This window comes from Sardina pilchardus, chromosome 11, assembly GCF_963854185.1.
Source record: "Sardina pilchardus chromosome 11, fSarPil1.1, whole genome shotgun sequence".
In the NCBI taxonomy this organism is placed as follows: domain Eukaryota; kingdom Metazoa; phylum Chordata; class Actinopteri; order Clupeiformes; family Clupeidae; genus Sardina; species Sardina pilchardus.
The window spans coordinates 27,359,990-27,374,989 of record NC_085004.1 but is presented as its reverse complement, the minus strand read 5'-3'; the positions used below and the strand labels follow the sequence as shown (position 1 = coordinate 27,374,989).

Below are 15,000 nucleotides of genomic sequence, written 5' to 3'. Positions count from 1 at the left end.
GCGGGTCCGGGGCGGACACTCACTCTCATGCTCCTCCTGGACCGTGCCGTTGACCTGGTCCACACAGGCCTGGATGTCGTTCCAGGTCAGGTACTCGTTCCCCTGCTCACGAGCGGCCGCCTTCAAACGCATCAGCTCATCCATGTACCTGAGAGAGAGAGAGAGAGAGAGAAAAGAGAGTGAGAAAGGGAGAGAGAGAGACGAAAGAAGGGAGAAAGGGATCAGAGGAGAAGGTAGCAGAGAGAGAGATAAAAATGATATTAGACAATGACAAACACAACCGAAACATGACAGAGGGGACACCAGGAGCAAAGCCATCCCATCACTAAATCCTCCTCATTTGTTTTCACGCACATCTTGACTGTCCTTTTTATTTACGTAGTGTCCTTTCCACGGTGCCTGACCGCCCCTCCCATCTCGCGTCCCCTAGCCGTGGTCAGTCTAGCGCTCATGAGGAGCTGGACATCATCTGATTTACAGAAACCGCATTAGCGCACAGCACTTCCTGCCGGGCAGTCTAGGACTCGGAGTGTGTGGGTCACTAGGGGGCTTAGAAGGAGCTTAGATAGAGGACCGGTCAGGGGAGCAACACAACTCTACACTCGTAGTGACGAGGCGATGACCTATCGTGTCCTGTCCAAGGCCGCAGAACTTTCCAGCGTGGTGAATCCCTGCTCTGTCCCTCTGGGCTACTGGCAGCCTTTAGCACAGTGCTATGGCTGACAGTTATGCTCCGTCTATCTGGGGCTCTTTATTTGTGTGTGCAGCAAACACACACATATTTAACCACTCAATGAGCATTCACACATACACACACACCTTTTGGTCAGATTGGTCACTGATACTAACCTCTAAATATATTCTCACACACTCACACACACACACACACACACACACACGTTGTCTCACCTCTGAGCGTACTCGTCCTCCACGTTGCTGAGGCCGGTGACGGTGCTGGCCAGCTGCTTCCACAGGGCGGCGCGGTCGCCCACGTCCAGGGCCCCGTTGATCAGCACCACCGACGACAGCATCTCCACGGCAACCAGCAGCTCGGGGTGGGTGAGAGAGCCCTGAGAGCAAAGCAGCATTACTGCATTAATGCCACTGTACAAGACCACACTCAGTGTGTGTGTGTGTGTGTGTGTGTGTGTGTGTGTGTGTGTGTATGAAGAGAGAAAGAGAGAGAGAGAGAGAGAGAGAGAGAGAGAGAGAGAGAGAGAGAGAGAGAGAGAGTGTGAGTGTGTGCGTGTCTTAGCAGAAGACATACACTTACAAGAGTCCAGCAACACTGCAGCGTGTTTAGGCATGTCTCTGTATATTTATGTGAATTGTTGGGAAATGGTTATGTGAGCGCATGTATGTTTATGCATATCTGTGCATATGTCTACGCAAGTGAGTGTGTGTGTGTGTGTGTGTGTGTGTGTGTGTGTGTGTGTGTGTGTGTGTGTGTGTGTGTGTGTGTGTGTGTGTGTGTGTGTGTGTGTGTGTGTGTGTGTGTGTGTGTGTACCTCTGTGCTCTGCTGCTGCAGGCTGGCCAGCTCTCTCTGGTAGAGGTCAGCGGCGCTGGGGTAGACCTGGGGCAGCTGGGCGTCCGGGTTCATCAGCTCCTTCACCGTCTCCTCGGGCACACCCTTACGGATCGCAGCGTTGATCCGGTCCACTGCCTCCAGCACTACACACACACACACACACACACACGGAGAGAGAGACGTGCGCAAACACACATGCACACAAACACACACACACAGCAACACACACACACACACACACACACACACACACACAGGGAGAGAGAGACGTGCGCAAACACACATGCACATAAACACATACAGGTTAAGTTAAACAGAGTTGACTGTACAGTACATAGTTCCTTTTCATGTTCACAAGACAATTGAGATCCTTCAAGCGTGACACAAAGTGTGGGAACTAACTTTTCTGGTATGCTGATGCGACCTCATTAGAGACGTCTACGCCACTCTGTAACTCTTCCTTTGTCAGCGCCTCTCCAGGGGAATTCTGGGTAAAAGGAAATGACAAATTAGCGGGAGAGACTAAATATAACATCACAGATGGCCTGAGAATACAATACTGGAGATGAAGAGCAGTCACAAGAACGGCAAAGAGCATTTTAGAACACTGCACATAACAACTACCTATATAAGGTGTGTTTTTCTCCAACATCCAACTCACCTGGTCCTTAAGTTCCCGCGCCGCCATCAGTTCTTTCAAGTACCAGCCCTTGTTCTGGCTGTTGAGGTTCTTCAGGCCCAAAGCCTGGGAGCGGAGTGCTTCATACAGCTTGTCCTCATCACCACTCAGCAGGGCCTGCTCGGCTCCGTTCAGGGCAGTCGCCACTGGAGACCCAATCAGAAAGTGTCACAGTCAATCAGGGTGACAGGGTGATGTCAGCAAAGAGACAGTCTGTCATTTACCCTGAGGGATATATTCACATAGGCTATAAATAACGCCCCAATCAATAGATTGTGTCTGAGTCTGAGATGTTGCAATGTTTCTATTGCAACTAAGGGGCTGTGTGTTGACGGGTAAGAGGAGGACAGGTTATCACAGTGTACAAGGACTGGACAAAGAGAGAGAGATGAATGGACAGGAATATTGGACAGGTGATTGAATGGAGATTTGCTTACAGTTGACTTTGTTGACATTGCCTTGGATTTCAGCCTGAGTAAGTAGCTCTTCGTAAACATCCCTTTCTGCGTCCGCGTTCTCCCCAATCTAAACCACACAGAGTGTGTGAGAGAAGAGAGAGAGAGAGAGAGAGAAAGAGAGACGGCGATAAAGAGAGAGAGATTAGTAAGGAAGTGTGTGATGGGCAGTCCACGTTGGAGACATTTGCCCACAGCTTCCTAGCATTCTTAAACCTGTGCAACTTTAGGTGTGATTTCGTAGAATTTAACATGAAGAAATGTTGCTGAAAACAAGAATGTGAATGTAAATCTCTTGGGGTCGTCACCCTCCAACAGGGAGAGCACTCAGGGACCTGCGTAGGAGTAGCCTGCGTAGGAGTAGCATGCGTCTCTATTTACAGCTTGTGAAAGGACACTTGAGCAGGTGTGTCTGACAGGTCTCAGATCGAGGTCTCCACCTACCCGCTTGCGTGCGTTCTCCACCTTCTGGGCCTTGGCCTGGGTCAGCGTGTCGTGGTAGTGCTGGACTGCACTCTCGTCCAGGTTGACCAGCATGGCGTTGGGGTTGCGCATGGCCGTCAGTGTCCCCTCGGGCACCCCGTGGTCAATGGCGTCGTTGATGGCGATAACGGCCGCGTGCACTGTGTACGGACGCGGGAGGAGACTTAGAGCCTGGCATGACTCAGCAAATTTATCTTAACTCAACAGGAATGCCGAGTCACAGTTCTTTGAGGGGCGACTGTAAGCTCATAAACTCACTGCTCATATCTGACTGCACATGCAGTTAAACTTATGTGGAAAAACAAGTCAGCAGGAAGAGGGATCAATGGCAGATTTATGCTACACATAAAAGGCCCTCTTGCAATGAAGCCAACACTTTAATCAGTCCTGTGGTCACACAACTCACAAGGGGGCGCTAATTAAACATGTGCAATGAGCCGGTCAGTTGCACCACGACACCGTTACGAGTCAACTGAAAGTCGCTAAACAACTACTATTAGCCAAACTCTAATTAGCAGCTATGGACAATAGGTCATTTGAGTGGTCATAAAATGCATTGCTATGGTTCACTTATGTCCACCCTAGGGTTATTGTGGGTCATTAGGGTCCAGTGCTATTATTAAATGGGCTTTGCAGGCCTGTGTGTGTGTGTGTGTGTGTGTGTGTGTGTGTGTGTGTGTGTGTGTGTGTGTGTGTGTGTGTGGTAAAGGTGGAGGTGTGAGGCTCACAGGCAGCTTCGTCGACGGAGAGCTCGTTGGCCAGGATGCCTCCGATCTTGCTGAAGGCCGGCATCTGGATGCCATACTTCTCCAGCTCGCTCTTCATGTTGTTGATCTCCTCCTCTGAGAACCGGACAGCACAGGAGAGGGGACGGAGAGAGGGAGCGAGGGAGCGAAGGAGAGAGAGAGAGGAAATGGATGAATGAAAATAACAGAGACAGGATGAGAGAGCTTGGTCATGTATAAGTGGGTATGCGTGCGTGTGTGCGTGTGTGTGTGTGTGTGTGTGTGTGTGTGTGTGCGTGTGTGCAAGGGGAATTTGTGTTCTTGTTCTCTCTACAGTAGACGCTATCGGTTGCCCACAGTGGGGCTGTTGTGTAAAGGCCTGTTGACAGAGGGAAACCAGGCCTCTGCAGTCCCATACAAACTGGGGAAGTGGGGGGAGGGGGGGCCGCACTGGGGGGAATGGTGCGGCCACAAAGAGCCATGTCACATTCATTCAACATTGACGTGCACTGTTCAAAGCTGTAATCGGGGCCGGGACGTGGACTGGAACAGAGCAACCTGAAGGTCAGATCTGGGTATGCACGGGTATTGTTAAGTTTGCACATGTTTGTATACTCTATGTGTGTGTGTGTGTGTGTGTGTGTGTGTGTATGTGTTCCTCTGTGCTTTGCAACTGAATTTGTACACTCACTGTGTTTGTGTGTGGGAGTGTGTGTGTGTGTGTGTATGTGTGTGTGTGTGTGTGTGTGTTCCTCTGCGCTTTGCAACTGAATTTGTACACTCACTGTGTTTGTGCGTGGGAGTATGTACTTTGAGGGCGAGCATATGTGTGTGTGTGTGTGTGTGTGTGTGTATGTGTATGCTTCTATGTTCCCCTGTGCTTCATAATTTAATTTGTACTCTCACAAGAGTGTGTACTTTGTGTTCCTGTGTGTGTGTGTATGTGTTGGGAGAATTCTCTCCCCCGGCTCCTGAGTTTGGCAGGGCAGGAGCGGGCAGCTCTAAACAACAGGAAACCCTCGCACAATCACTAATGACTTTCACATTGACAGCACCACACACACACACACACACACACATACATATACACACACACACACACACACACCACAGCTCTCCCCACAGGATGCTGGTGTGCACACACAGTTAGACAGAGGGGGGTTCCCGAGTGGTTCTCGCTCACACTCACCTGTGAAGTCCACCTTTCCATACAGGTCCTGGATCTGTGGAGCCAGACCCAGCTTGAACAGGTACAGACTGGAATGTAAACAAAAAAGGAGGATTGTGAGCCGAAGAAAAGGTCAGAAGAGAGGAGAGAGGAGAGAGTACAGAAAAGAAATGTGTCCCACAACTGTGCCCCTCTGTCTTTTCTTCCACAGGGAGCATTAGAGCTGCAAGTGTGGCGCTGCTCAGCTTTGAGACGCTCTTATGACCATCACATCACACCACAGCACAGCACTGGGCCTCCACCAGAGAGAGCCTGGGGGGACCGCTTGGAACAACTACTATGAACTCCGGAAGGCGGTCACTGAACACACATGTGGTCAAACACACACACACACATACACACACACACACACACACACACACCAGATCTGCTCGGTATCTACGACTTCCTGTCAGTGTAGGTCAAATTTATGATCTCAGAGACCAGCACCTATTTCACATGTCTCTGGAATTCACTTTAGAAACACACACCCACTGGCCAAACATAACTCCACAGCAGGCCTCGCTCACACTCACACACACACACAGATTTGCTTCTGTGTTCTTTTCTTGTGCAGCAGTGTAGCGTAGTGCTTGTTTGTTGACACACCCACCCAACCACACACAAGAGCACATATGCACACACACAGACACACACACACACACACACACACACACACACACAGTACCTGAGTGCGTGGATGCAGTAGATACAGCGAGGCATGTTCTTCCTGTCGTAAATGTCTGTCGTCTCAGGGTAGAAAATCTGTGCCAAAAAAGAAAAGTGTTCTGGTGATGCAACACCTAACAGTAGTACACACACACAAACACACACACACACACACACACACACACACACACTGGGTGTGTACTGCCAAGCCCTTAAAGAACATTTCTGCCAACTACCCACAGCACTATCAAAGCTGTTTTTATTTGGCCTGCTTAAATACAGCGGCTTTCATCTTCACATCTATTCAGGGGGCTTTAGAAATGACTGTCTGAGTTTCCGTGCAGAATTGTAAACAAAGTTCAGCTTGTGGAGGGTACGAGTGATACATCTAAGAGAATTCTAGAATCCATTTTTCCGGTTTTCTAAATGTCTCTGGCTTTTGCAGAGCAACACCTATTGTGTAAAGGGCTGGGTGGGCAACCACCGGATGTTTTTGCATACATATCCCACGATTCCCTTCTCACCTTTGGCAGGCCTTTGGCACTCATGGCGTTCAGCCACTGGATCACGTTATCTGTGTGCCTAAAGTGGAGCCCTGTTGCCTGTGGGGATCAAAATACACACATGAGAACGAGAGACACCCATAGATAGAGGGATAGATGGATAGATAGATAGATAGATAGATAGAGGGATAGATAGATCAAGATAAAGAAAGTAGTAAGCAGAGATCTGTATCAGCTCTATACTGATAACTGCTGCATTATCAGGTCACTCTTGTCCATGTCACGGTCAATAGGCTACGTGCATGAAAGGCTCTTCCAGTCGCTCATTTATTTCCGGTGGAATATTAACTGTGATGTAACAGCATCTTTTGTTATATTCGGTACCTTACATCTTCACGCTAACACTCAATATTTTGCTTGCCCAATGAAAACACTTTTTTAATACACACATATAAATCCTTCTTTATCGTAACATGGTGATTCACTAGGTGCAACACCCAAACGGGTCCGTGTAGACACTAATTACATTAACAATAGTGGCAGGTTTAAACACACCTAGCTCTACAGGAAACAAACATGCCCACAACAAGCCTTTCATGCACGACGCGTAGCCTATTGCAATGTAAAGATCAAAAGAGAATATACCGGTAAGTATTGGCCACAATAACCCACTTAGTGGAGAAGCTTCTTGACAATACTGTCCACAAATCTCATCAATGTCCAGTGTGGTTAAATTCATGGTTGAAATGACCCCACTACTGTCCAGTGCGCCCACCTTGTAACGGGTCTGCTCGCGGTCGTAGATCTTCTTGAGGGAGACGGTCTGTGGGGCGAAGAAGTTGCCCAGCTTGGCCAGGTAGACGCCGTTCCGCAACCCCTCCTCCAGCTCTGTGGTGGGAGGCAGCTCCTCGTCCAAACACGCTTCCATCCATCTGGAGAGAGAGAGAGAGAGAGAGAGAGAGAGAGAGAGAGATTAAGAGGTTAACAGAGGAACATAACCTTTTGTCACCTTCTGCAGTCTTGTACATACCAGACACACGCCGTCTGATAAGTAATCATAGACTAAACACAGAGAGAAATAAATGACATCTAGACACATTAAGTGCCAAGGAACTGTTTGCAGACACTCCTACACTCACCAACAAGATCTTGTAATCATCTCCCAGATTGGTTGTGGATAATTTATATGGTAAGGCAACAAACTAGATCCAGTCCAGATCCACCCATCATTAAAAACACATACTCATAAAAGACAGCAATCATTCACAGACATCTACAAGCACTTCCAAGACCTGCACATCACCAGTCCTGCCTGAGTCTTCTCAGAAATCCTGTCCTTCACTTTTTAGGCTCATGCCAGTTAGATGCCCAGTGGACTGACTGAATTGGACTGACAGTACTCAACAAATAGCAGCACCAATTAAATATTGCAACATTTCTTTCCTGTGCAGTTTTTGTGTGCACTTCTTTTTCAAATGAGGCACATTTTATCCAGAGGTGTGTTTAGTCATGGGATCTGAATGTGCAAACAAGGGGCTCCCTCATACAGAACTAAATTCTGTTCATATACAAACAGTGGCATATGAAAGAGAGAGAGAGAAGAGAGAAAACACCCTCTCTTTAAAGAAACTGTGTCACTCTTTACGCTATAACCACAGACAGAAACAGTGTGGTCATCATTTCGGCCCAGCCACACATTTAAGTGTAAAGAGAGGCTATTTTAACCATCCAGGTCAATCTATAGCAGGGGTGGGTGATTCTACCCACAAAGGCCCAGTATGGTTGCAAGTTTCCACCACATTCTTGCTTAGTTACTGTGAAGTGTGAATGCTAACATACATTACATACATTCAGCATTTTCTACAGGGAAGCCAGTCAAATCGCCTTTATTAACTTTCATTAAGTTTTACTGTGAAAGACTCACATATGTGTGTATGCATGTGTATTGGTGTGTGTGTGTGTGTACTTAGAGTATGTGTCTAAGAGTGAGAGTCCAAAACAACATGCCAGCGGGTTTCTCCACCGCATGTCTGACGAGCTCACGGCATTCCTCCAGGCATTGCGATGGAGTGACCTCATGCGTGCGAGCGGGCAGACGGCCGGCCAGGTGCTGTGCGCAGGTGTGTGTGTGTGTGTGTGTGTGTGTGTGTGTGTGTGTGTGTGTGTGTGTGGGGGGGGGGGGGGGCGCGGTGGTGGTGGTGGCTGTGGGTGGGGGGCGTGTGTAACCGCTGGAGCACGGCTGCCACGCCCTCACTGCGCTGAACCACACCGGCTCAGCCAACCAGCACGCCCGGCGCAACATCACTGTGCAATGCAACACCACTCAGTTTCAACATTTATGTTGTCACGCATCATTACCTTCCATACTGCATAAGACAAAACCCTGAGCGGAGCTCAACTGGCTCTCAGCATGAGAGGGAAATAATCATGCATTGGTTTCCAGATTACCTTTGAACTGCAGTAATACTGTATGTGCTATATATTCCAGTAGTATAGTGCAGTATGGTGACTACACTGGAGTCAAGTTAAATTCTGACTTGTTCCTATTGCTGATTTCTACAAGTTGTCGGTCACTCATTGACAGCTGCATGTTTACAGAAAAACAGAAGACCAGTGTCTGGAGAGACACAAGGTTCTAGTTGTCATTAAGAGCATCATGTGCCATCAGCGAAATTGGTTTTTGCTATGGGTTTGTGCTGCAGCAGTAGCTTTTTACACCCACACCACACACACCATTTAAATACTGCAAACACACTTGACAGCATATTCCTCACAGCTACAGTATCTCAACAGAAACAAGATAACCAACAAGTTGGCTCGAGCCCGTGTTATTTGTTGTCACTCAATAAAATTGCCTCAATGTGTCGGTTAAAGGGATATTCCGCCATTTTTGGAAATACGCTCATTTTCCACCTCCCCTCGAGCAAAACAATCGATATTTACCTTGTTCTCGTTCATCCAGCCATTCTGTGAGTCTGGCGATACAACTTTTAGCTTCAGCCTAGCATAGATCATTGAATCGGATTAGACCATTAGCTTCTCGCCTGCTAGCTTCATGTTTAAAAGTGACTAAGATTTCTGGTAATTTTCCCATTTAAAACGTGTCTCCTCTCAAGTTAGAAAGTGCAATAAGACCAACTGAAAATGAAACCTGGCGTTTTTCTAGGCTGATTTGACATGGAACTACACTCTCATCTGGCGTAAGAATCGAGGCAACTTGCAAACGTACCATAGGCGTAGTGATATCGTACGCAGCATCTGAAAATAGTCCCCATAGACAACAAGCAGTAGTAGTGCCAGTAGTGTGCAAGTTGCCTTGATTATTACGCCAGATGAGAGTGTAGTTCCATGTCAAATCAGCCTAGAAAAACGCCAGGTTTCATTTTCAGTTGGTCTTATTGCACTTTCTAACTTGAGAGGAGACACGTTTTAAATGAGAAAATTACCAGAAATCTTAGTCCCTTTTAAACATGAAGCTAGCAGGCGAGAAGCTAATGGTCTAATCCGATTCAATGATCTATGCTAGGCTGAAGCTAAAAGTTGTATCGCCAGACTCACAGAATGGCTGGATGAACGGGAACAAGGTAAATATCGATTGTTTTGCTCGAGGGGAGGTGGAAAATGAGCGTATTTCCAAAAATGGCGGAATATCCCTTTAAGGATGTGAGAAAAAGATCATTGGTTCTGTGAAGGTGAGAACAACGTTATAGTTAGATGTGAGAGTATGACTCAGAGGTGTGTGGCAGAGCTAGCCTTGATGAACTCTAGAGGGCAGTGGCAGAGATCTCTGTGGTGTGACTGCATGCTGGTTCCATGTTCACCATCACTAGACACATTATGTGACTTTAGATGGAGTCCAGCACAGATTATTCAGCTTTTTAATTTCACACCATCACACACACCATCACACACAAACACACACACTGATATGCAAAAACCTGAGTCACTTCTGATGTGGACTTCTGATGTGGACTATACCAGGAGCAGAGTACTATCCAGACGAACAAATGAAGTTAACTTCAGAATCGGAACAAAAAGGAGTCTCTCTCTCACCAACACACACACACACACACACACACCCCTGCCTCTTACATCTTCATCAGGGAAAGCTTACTAATGGCCCTTTAAGAGGAGCCACACCCGGAGCTGGGCCGGGAGCCACACCCTGGGCCCTGTCACAAGCGTGAATAGGACTCCAGACTGACGATAATTAAATTCCAGGCCCCAGGCAAGAGAAACAAAAAATGCCCTCAGTCAGGTAACACCCACAAACACACAGTCTTGCAAAAACAAACAGGTCCACATGGGCCCACTTAGTTAAGTCAGACACACTGTGCCTGGTTCAGATGCCTCTTTCAAAGTCTTGCTCCATCATTGCTCCATCTGTTGCTAAATAAAGAATTACAGAGAAAGAGACAAAAAACACAAAGTCAAACCATCCAGTGAAAAAAAAAAAGCTATAATCTCCAGACATGACTCATCCAATAATCTATGTTACTATGTCATCCGAGAGCGCCACCCAGATTTCCTGTTTGCGTGACACAGGAAGTTTAATTCAAGGCAGAGTTCAAAGGTCAGTGCAATAGGAAGAGACAACAGGCCGTCTGGAGCGTGAACACCCCAGCTGAGCTGTCCACCTCAGTCCTCTGAAGTGGCCAACAAGACAGCGAAACAAAAACGTGACAGGAATTGTGCCGAGAAGCCGCACACACCACCACTTCCTCTCTTTCTCTCGCTCGCTCGCTCCCTTCCCTCCTCTTTCCCTTCTCTCCTTCTGTAAAAAAGTGCTCACTTAGGATGCTGGTTTGGGTGGGTCCTTAATTAACTCTTTTAACCTGCCTGCACACATCCACTCCTAACATCAAGTTCAGGAGACAGTCCAGAGCACGTGCTGATGTTTGGGCAATAAAGTACATGTCTGCCCCAAGCACTTATCTTTACAGTTAACTTTACTGTTCTCTGTTAACCAAACAAATTCAACAGCGCACACACCTGGTGTTCTTTAGGCTTCCTTGAAAGCTGATTTGCTTACAAACAGACATGAAAAGCACAAGAAAACAACTAGCAAAGTATCGTCCCTGAGACTATAATCCTAATTTCCATATTCAAATAGATATTCAGGCAACCCCGCATTGATAACAAAAAGAAAGAAAAACGAATGCTTCAACAGGTCAGAACTGCACTGTACTGTACTGTACACCACCCTTCAGCCTACATCCACAAGTGAGGTCGAAGGATACTAACGGAAACACTACCATGGAGGGCTACCATGCAAACTTGAGAGAACCACTCGTCCATTCCTTGGCCTAGGTGTGTGGTTCTGCAGCCCTGCGTTCCCTGTGGGTGACGCTTGCAGGACGTGGCTGGGCAGGGAGCACAATGGCCGACCTGTGACTGCCCAGGAACTGGTGTTTACCTAAGGTTACCAGCAGCAGGAGAAAAGCAAATCTGTGGTCGCCCTTATCTGGGTGCCGTGGCAATGCAGAGGCCCAACAAACAGGGCACACCTTTTTTTTTGTTATCTTAGTTTCTCACTCTCTCTCCCTCTTCCTCTCTCTTTCTGTCTCTCTCTCTCTATGTCTATTTTATGTCCATTAGGATTTCCCACCTGACATCTATTGTCTCGGTGTCTGGCTGATTACAGGTTACCGGTTGTCCAAATCTGAAGTGTACTGTACCTCAGATGCAGTGAAGGACGAGGGCACAGCTTGAGTCTATTCTCACGGACACCCACGTGTGTCCTCTCTCTCCCTCTCTCTCTCTCCATTTATTTCCCTCTCTCCTCTGAGCTGAATGACAGGGTGTCACTAAGGTGTCTAATTACCACAGGAGCAGACAGAGCACTGCTTTGAGCCTGTGCAACCAAGCAAAAGTGGGTGGGAGACACATGACTGGATGGTCATTACAAATTATGCCCCCCCCCCCCCACACACACACACACACACACACAACACACACAGACACACACACAAAGACCTTCCAGGAGGAACCGACTCTCTCTGACACAAACGCACATAAAACTGATCAATGCTAAACTCTTCTTGCACACGTGCACAAACACAAACATACACACAGATGTTGCTGTTGCGCAACAGAGCTATCCTTCCTTATGCCTTGCATCTGGGCTCATATATAATGTTGTTGAAGAGATTTCAAACTTGTTATGTGCTTCTTTGAGCGCAGATGTGAGTTAGCGTGCCGATCAAGCTTATACGAGATCTTAGAGCGACAGGCCGTTGACGAAGAGATGAAGGGATGAATTAGTAGTGTGTGTGTGTGTGCGCCTGTCTGTGTGTGTGTGTGTGTGTGTGTGTGTGTGTGTGTAAAGCTGCCAAATAGTGCATTACATGCTTTGCTGCAGCAGTGGAATCCAGTACTTGCTGACCCCTCTGATCATACAGCCAAAGAGGCAGCTGACACAAAAAGAGAAGAGAGAGAGAGAGAGAGAGAGAAACCCCCCTTTTCTGTATCTTTCATATTGCAATCCTTTGGGTTTCATATTTACATTCCTAATTTGCTCTTACAAGGTGACAAGATTCCTGCAGACATTCTGTTTGTTAGGACAGAGTAGACCTTGTTGATCTGGTCAGTGGACACAAGAGGGACCTAGCGTTGAATAAGAGAACAACATAAGAGAGCATAAAGGAGACCTGTGTGTGACCGACCAAGGTGGGAGATTGGGGGTGGTAGGGGTGGTAGGGGTGGTAGGGGGCTTGAGGGACAGGAGGGGGGGTGGGGGGGGGGCCACTCACTGGAGGGTCATCTCGTCAGACCTGTGCATCCTGCTTCATGCATCACAATACCTCCAGTGTGCTGTTGTGTTATTGGTATTCCAGCTGTGGCCTTAAGGGTCACACACACACACACACACACACACACACACACACACACACACACACACACGCACACACAAACACAAACACACACTAGTCTACAACATCTCTACCATGTCCTCTACAGTGTGTTCACCAGGGCAGGACTCTCTGCTCAAGCAGGACTCAGGACAGTGCTGTACTCCACTCCTCCCCAACAGCTGAATAAGCACTTCTCCAGCCAGAAACTCACCAGCAGTGTGCATGTGTGTGTGCGTGCGTGCGTGCGTGTGTGTGAGTGTGTGTGTGTGTGAGTGAGTGTGTGTGTGTGAGTGAGTGTGTTTGTGTGTGTCCGCCTCATTCTGTTCATCTTCTGTGTTTTTCCTCGACTCGTCTCTTCCCCCCTCCTTTAAAGTGACTCATTCCTACTTCCCATTATTTAGCAGGTGGGGCATCTGTTCCAACCGACTTGGTCTGTGAGGGAGTAAGGGTGACCGACTATGAAAGAGAGAGGGGTGGCAGGATAGAAAGAAAGGAGAGAGAGAGATACAGAATGAAAGACTGTGTGTATATACAGTATATGAGAGAGGGACTGTATATCAGAAAGAGAGACAGAGAGAGAGTAAGGCAGGACAGAGAGAGAAGGAGAGAGCGATAGAGAGAGCAATAGAGAGAGAGCGAGAGACAGAGAGAGAGTAAGACAGGACAGAGAGGGAGTCAGATAGAGAAGGAGAGAGCAATAGAGAGAGCGAGAGATAGAGAGAGAGTAAGACAGGACAGAGAGGGAGTCGGAGAGAGAGAAGGAGAGAGCAATAGAGAGAGCGAGAGACAGAGAGAGAGTAAGACAGGACAGAGAGGGAGTCGGAGAGAGAGAGAAGGAGAGCGAGCGAGAGTCAGAGAGAGAGTAAGACAGGACAGAGAGGGAGTTAGAGAGAAGGAGAGCGAGCGATAGAGAGAGCGAGGGGAGTGAGAGGCGGAGGAGGCCTGAGGGCAGGGTGTGAGGGCGCTGGACAAACATGAAGGGCGCAAACACTTTTCTTTTTTCTGCCCACACAAAGGAGAGGCTGTGCGTGGAGACGGCCGGCAGCAGCCAGGCTGGCACTGGGTCACATGTGCAGCAGGCCGCCACTGACCACAGGTGTCTGCCAACGCACATGCATATGCACACACACTCCTCTTCAGTTACACACACACACACAAATACACAAATACACACACACACCACACACCTCCCTTCAGTTATACACACACACACACACACACACACACACTCACTCAGTTACCCTTGCATGGACACATTCAAATCCATTTATACATACTGTAACATCACATACACACACGATGACACAAACACACACACGGATCCACACGTCACATATGCTCATACACACATACACATGCAACCATTCATAACACATCATAACATTACATGCTGTTGCATATACTTCAACAATAACTCATCCTCTATCAATTTCTCTCTCACAAGCACAAACATACTCTGTTGAAGACCTAACCCCCCACCTCCACACACCACACATACACACACACCCACACACACATACACCATCACCACCCAAATGTTTGACCCTCCCCCACCTCTTATCTGGATCACTCCATGATGAGGTGCCCTTCAGAGCAGACGTTCTTGCCCTGGCAGTTTTTTTTAGCATGTTAGCACACACATACTGTAGCCTTTGAGGGCTGTGCGGGTCTCTCCTTCACTGTGACACTGACTGAAAGACATATTCTGACTGCTCATTCTGCATTCTAAGCATTCTAACCGTGTCCAAGTATTCCCTGGGATAAGATAAATGTGGATTCAAATTGCAAAGGACTTGAGACATTCAGTCCTGCAATGTTCCTAAGAATGGCGTTGTGATGAAACTCTCAGAGACTTTCGAACACGCCAGAGGTGAGGCTCACAATCTGGGAGTGTAG

At 47.8% G+C, this 15,000-nt stretch overlaps 1 protein-coding gene across 1 annotated transcript in view; it reads right to left on the bottom strand.

Moving 5' to 3' along the window:
* Window positions 1–15,000, bottom strand: part of iqgap1 (IQ motif containing GTPase activating protein 1) — a 44,187-nt gene that overhangs the window by 19,326 nt on the left and 9,861 nt on the right. The window contains exons 3-14 of the mRNA XM_062548672.1: window positions 7,026–7,182; window positions 6,272–6,349; window positions 5,767–5,843; window positions 5,061–5,128; window positions 3,875–3,988; window positions 3,108–3,286; window positions 2,646–2,733; window positions 2,191–2,354; window positions 1,932–2,016; window positions 1,509–1,672; window positions 910–1,070; window positions 24–148 (exon numbers count right to left, since the gene is read on the bottom strand). Of these exons, the coding sequence (XP_062404656.1) occupies window positions 24–148; window positions 910–1,070; window positions 1,509–1,672; window positions 1,932–2,016; window positions 2,191–2,354; window positions 2,646–2,733; window positions 3,108–3,286; window positions 3,875–3,988; window positions 5,061–5,128; window positions 5,767–5,843; window positions 6,272–6,349; window positions 7,026–7,182 (1,460 nt within the window). The remainder of the gene's footprint in view (window positions 1–23; window positions 149–909; window positions 1,071–1,508; window positions 1,673–1,931; window positions 2,017–2,190; window positions 2,355–2,645; window positions 2,734–3,107; window positions 3,287–3,874; window positions 3,989–5,060; window positions 5,129–5,766; window positions 5,844–6,271; window positions 6,350–7,025; window positions 7,183–15,000) is intronic.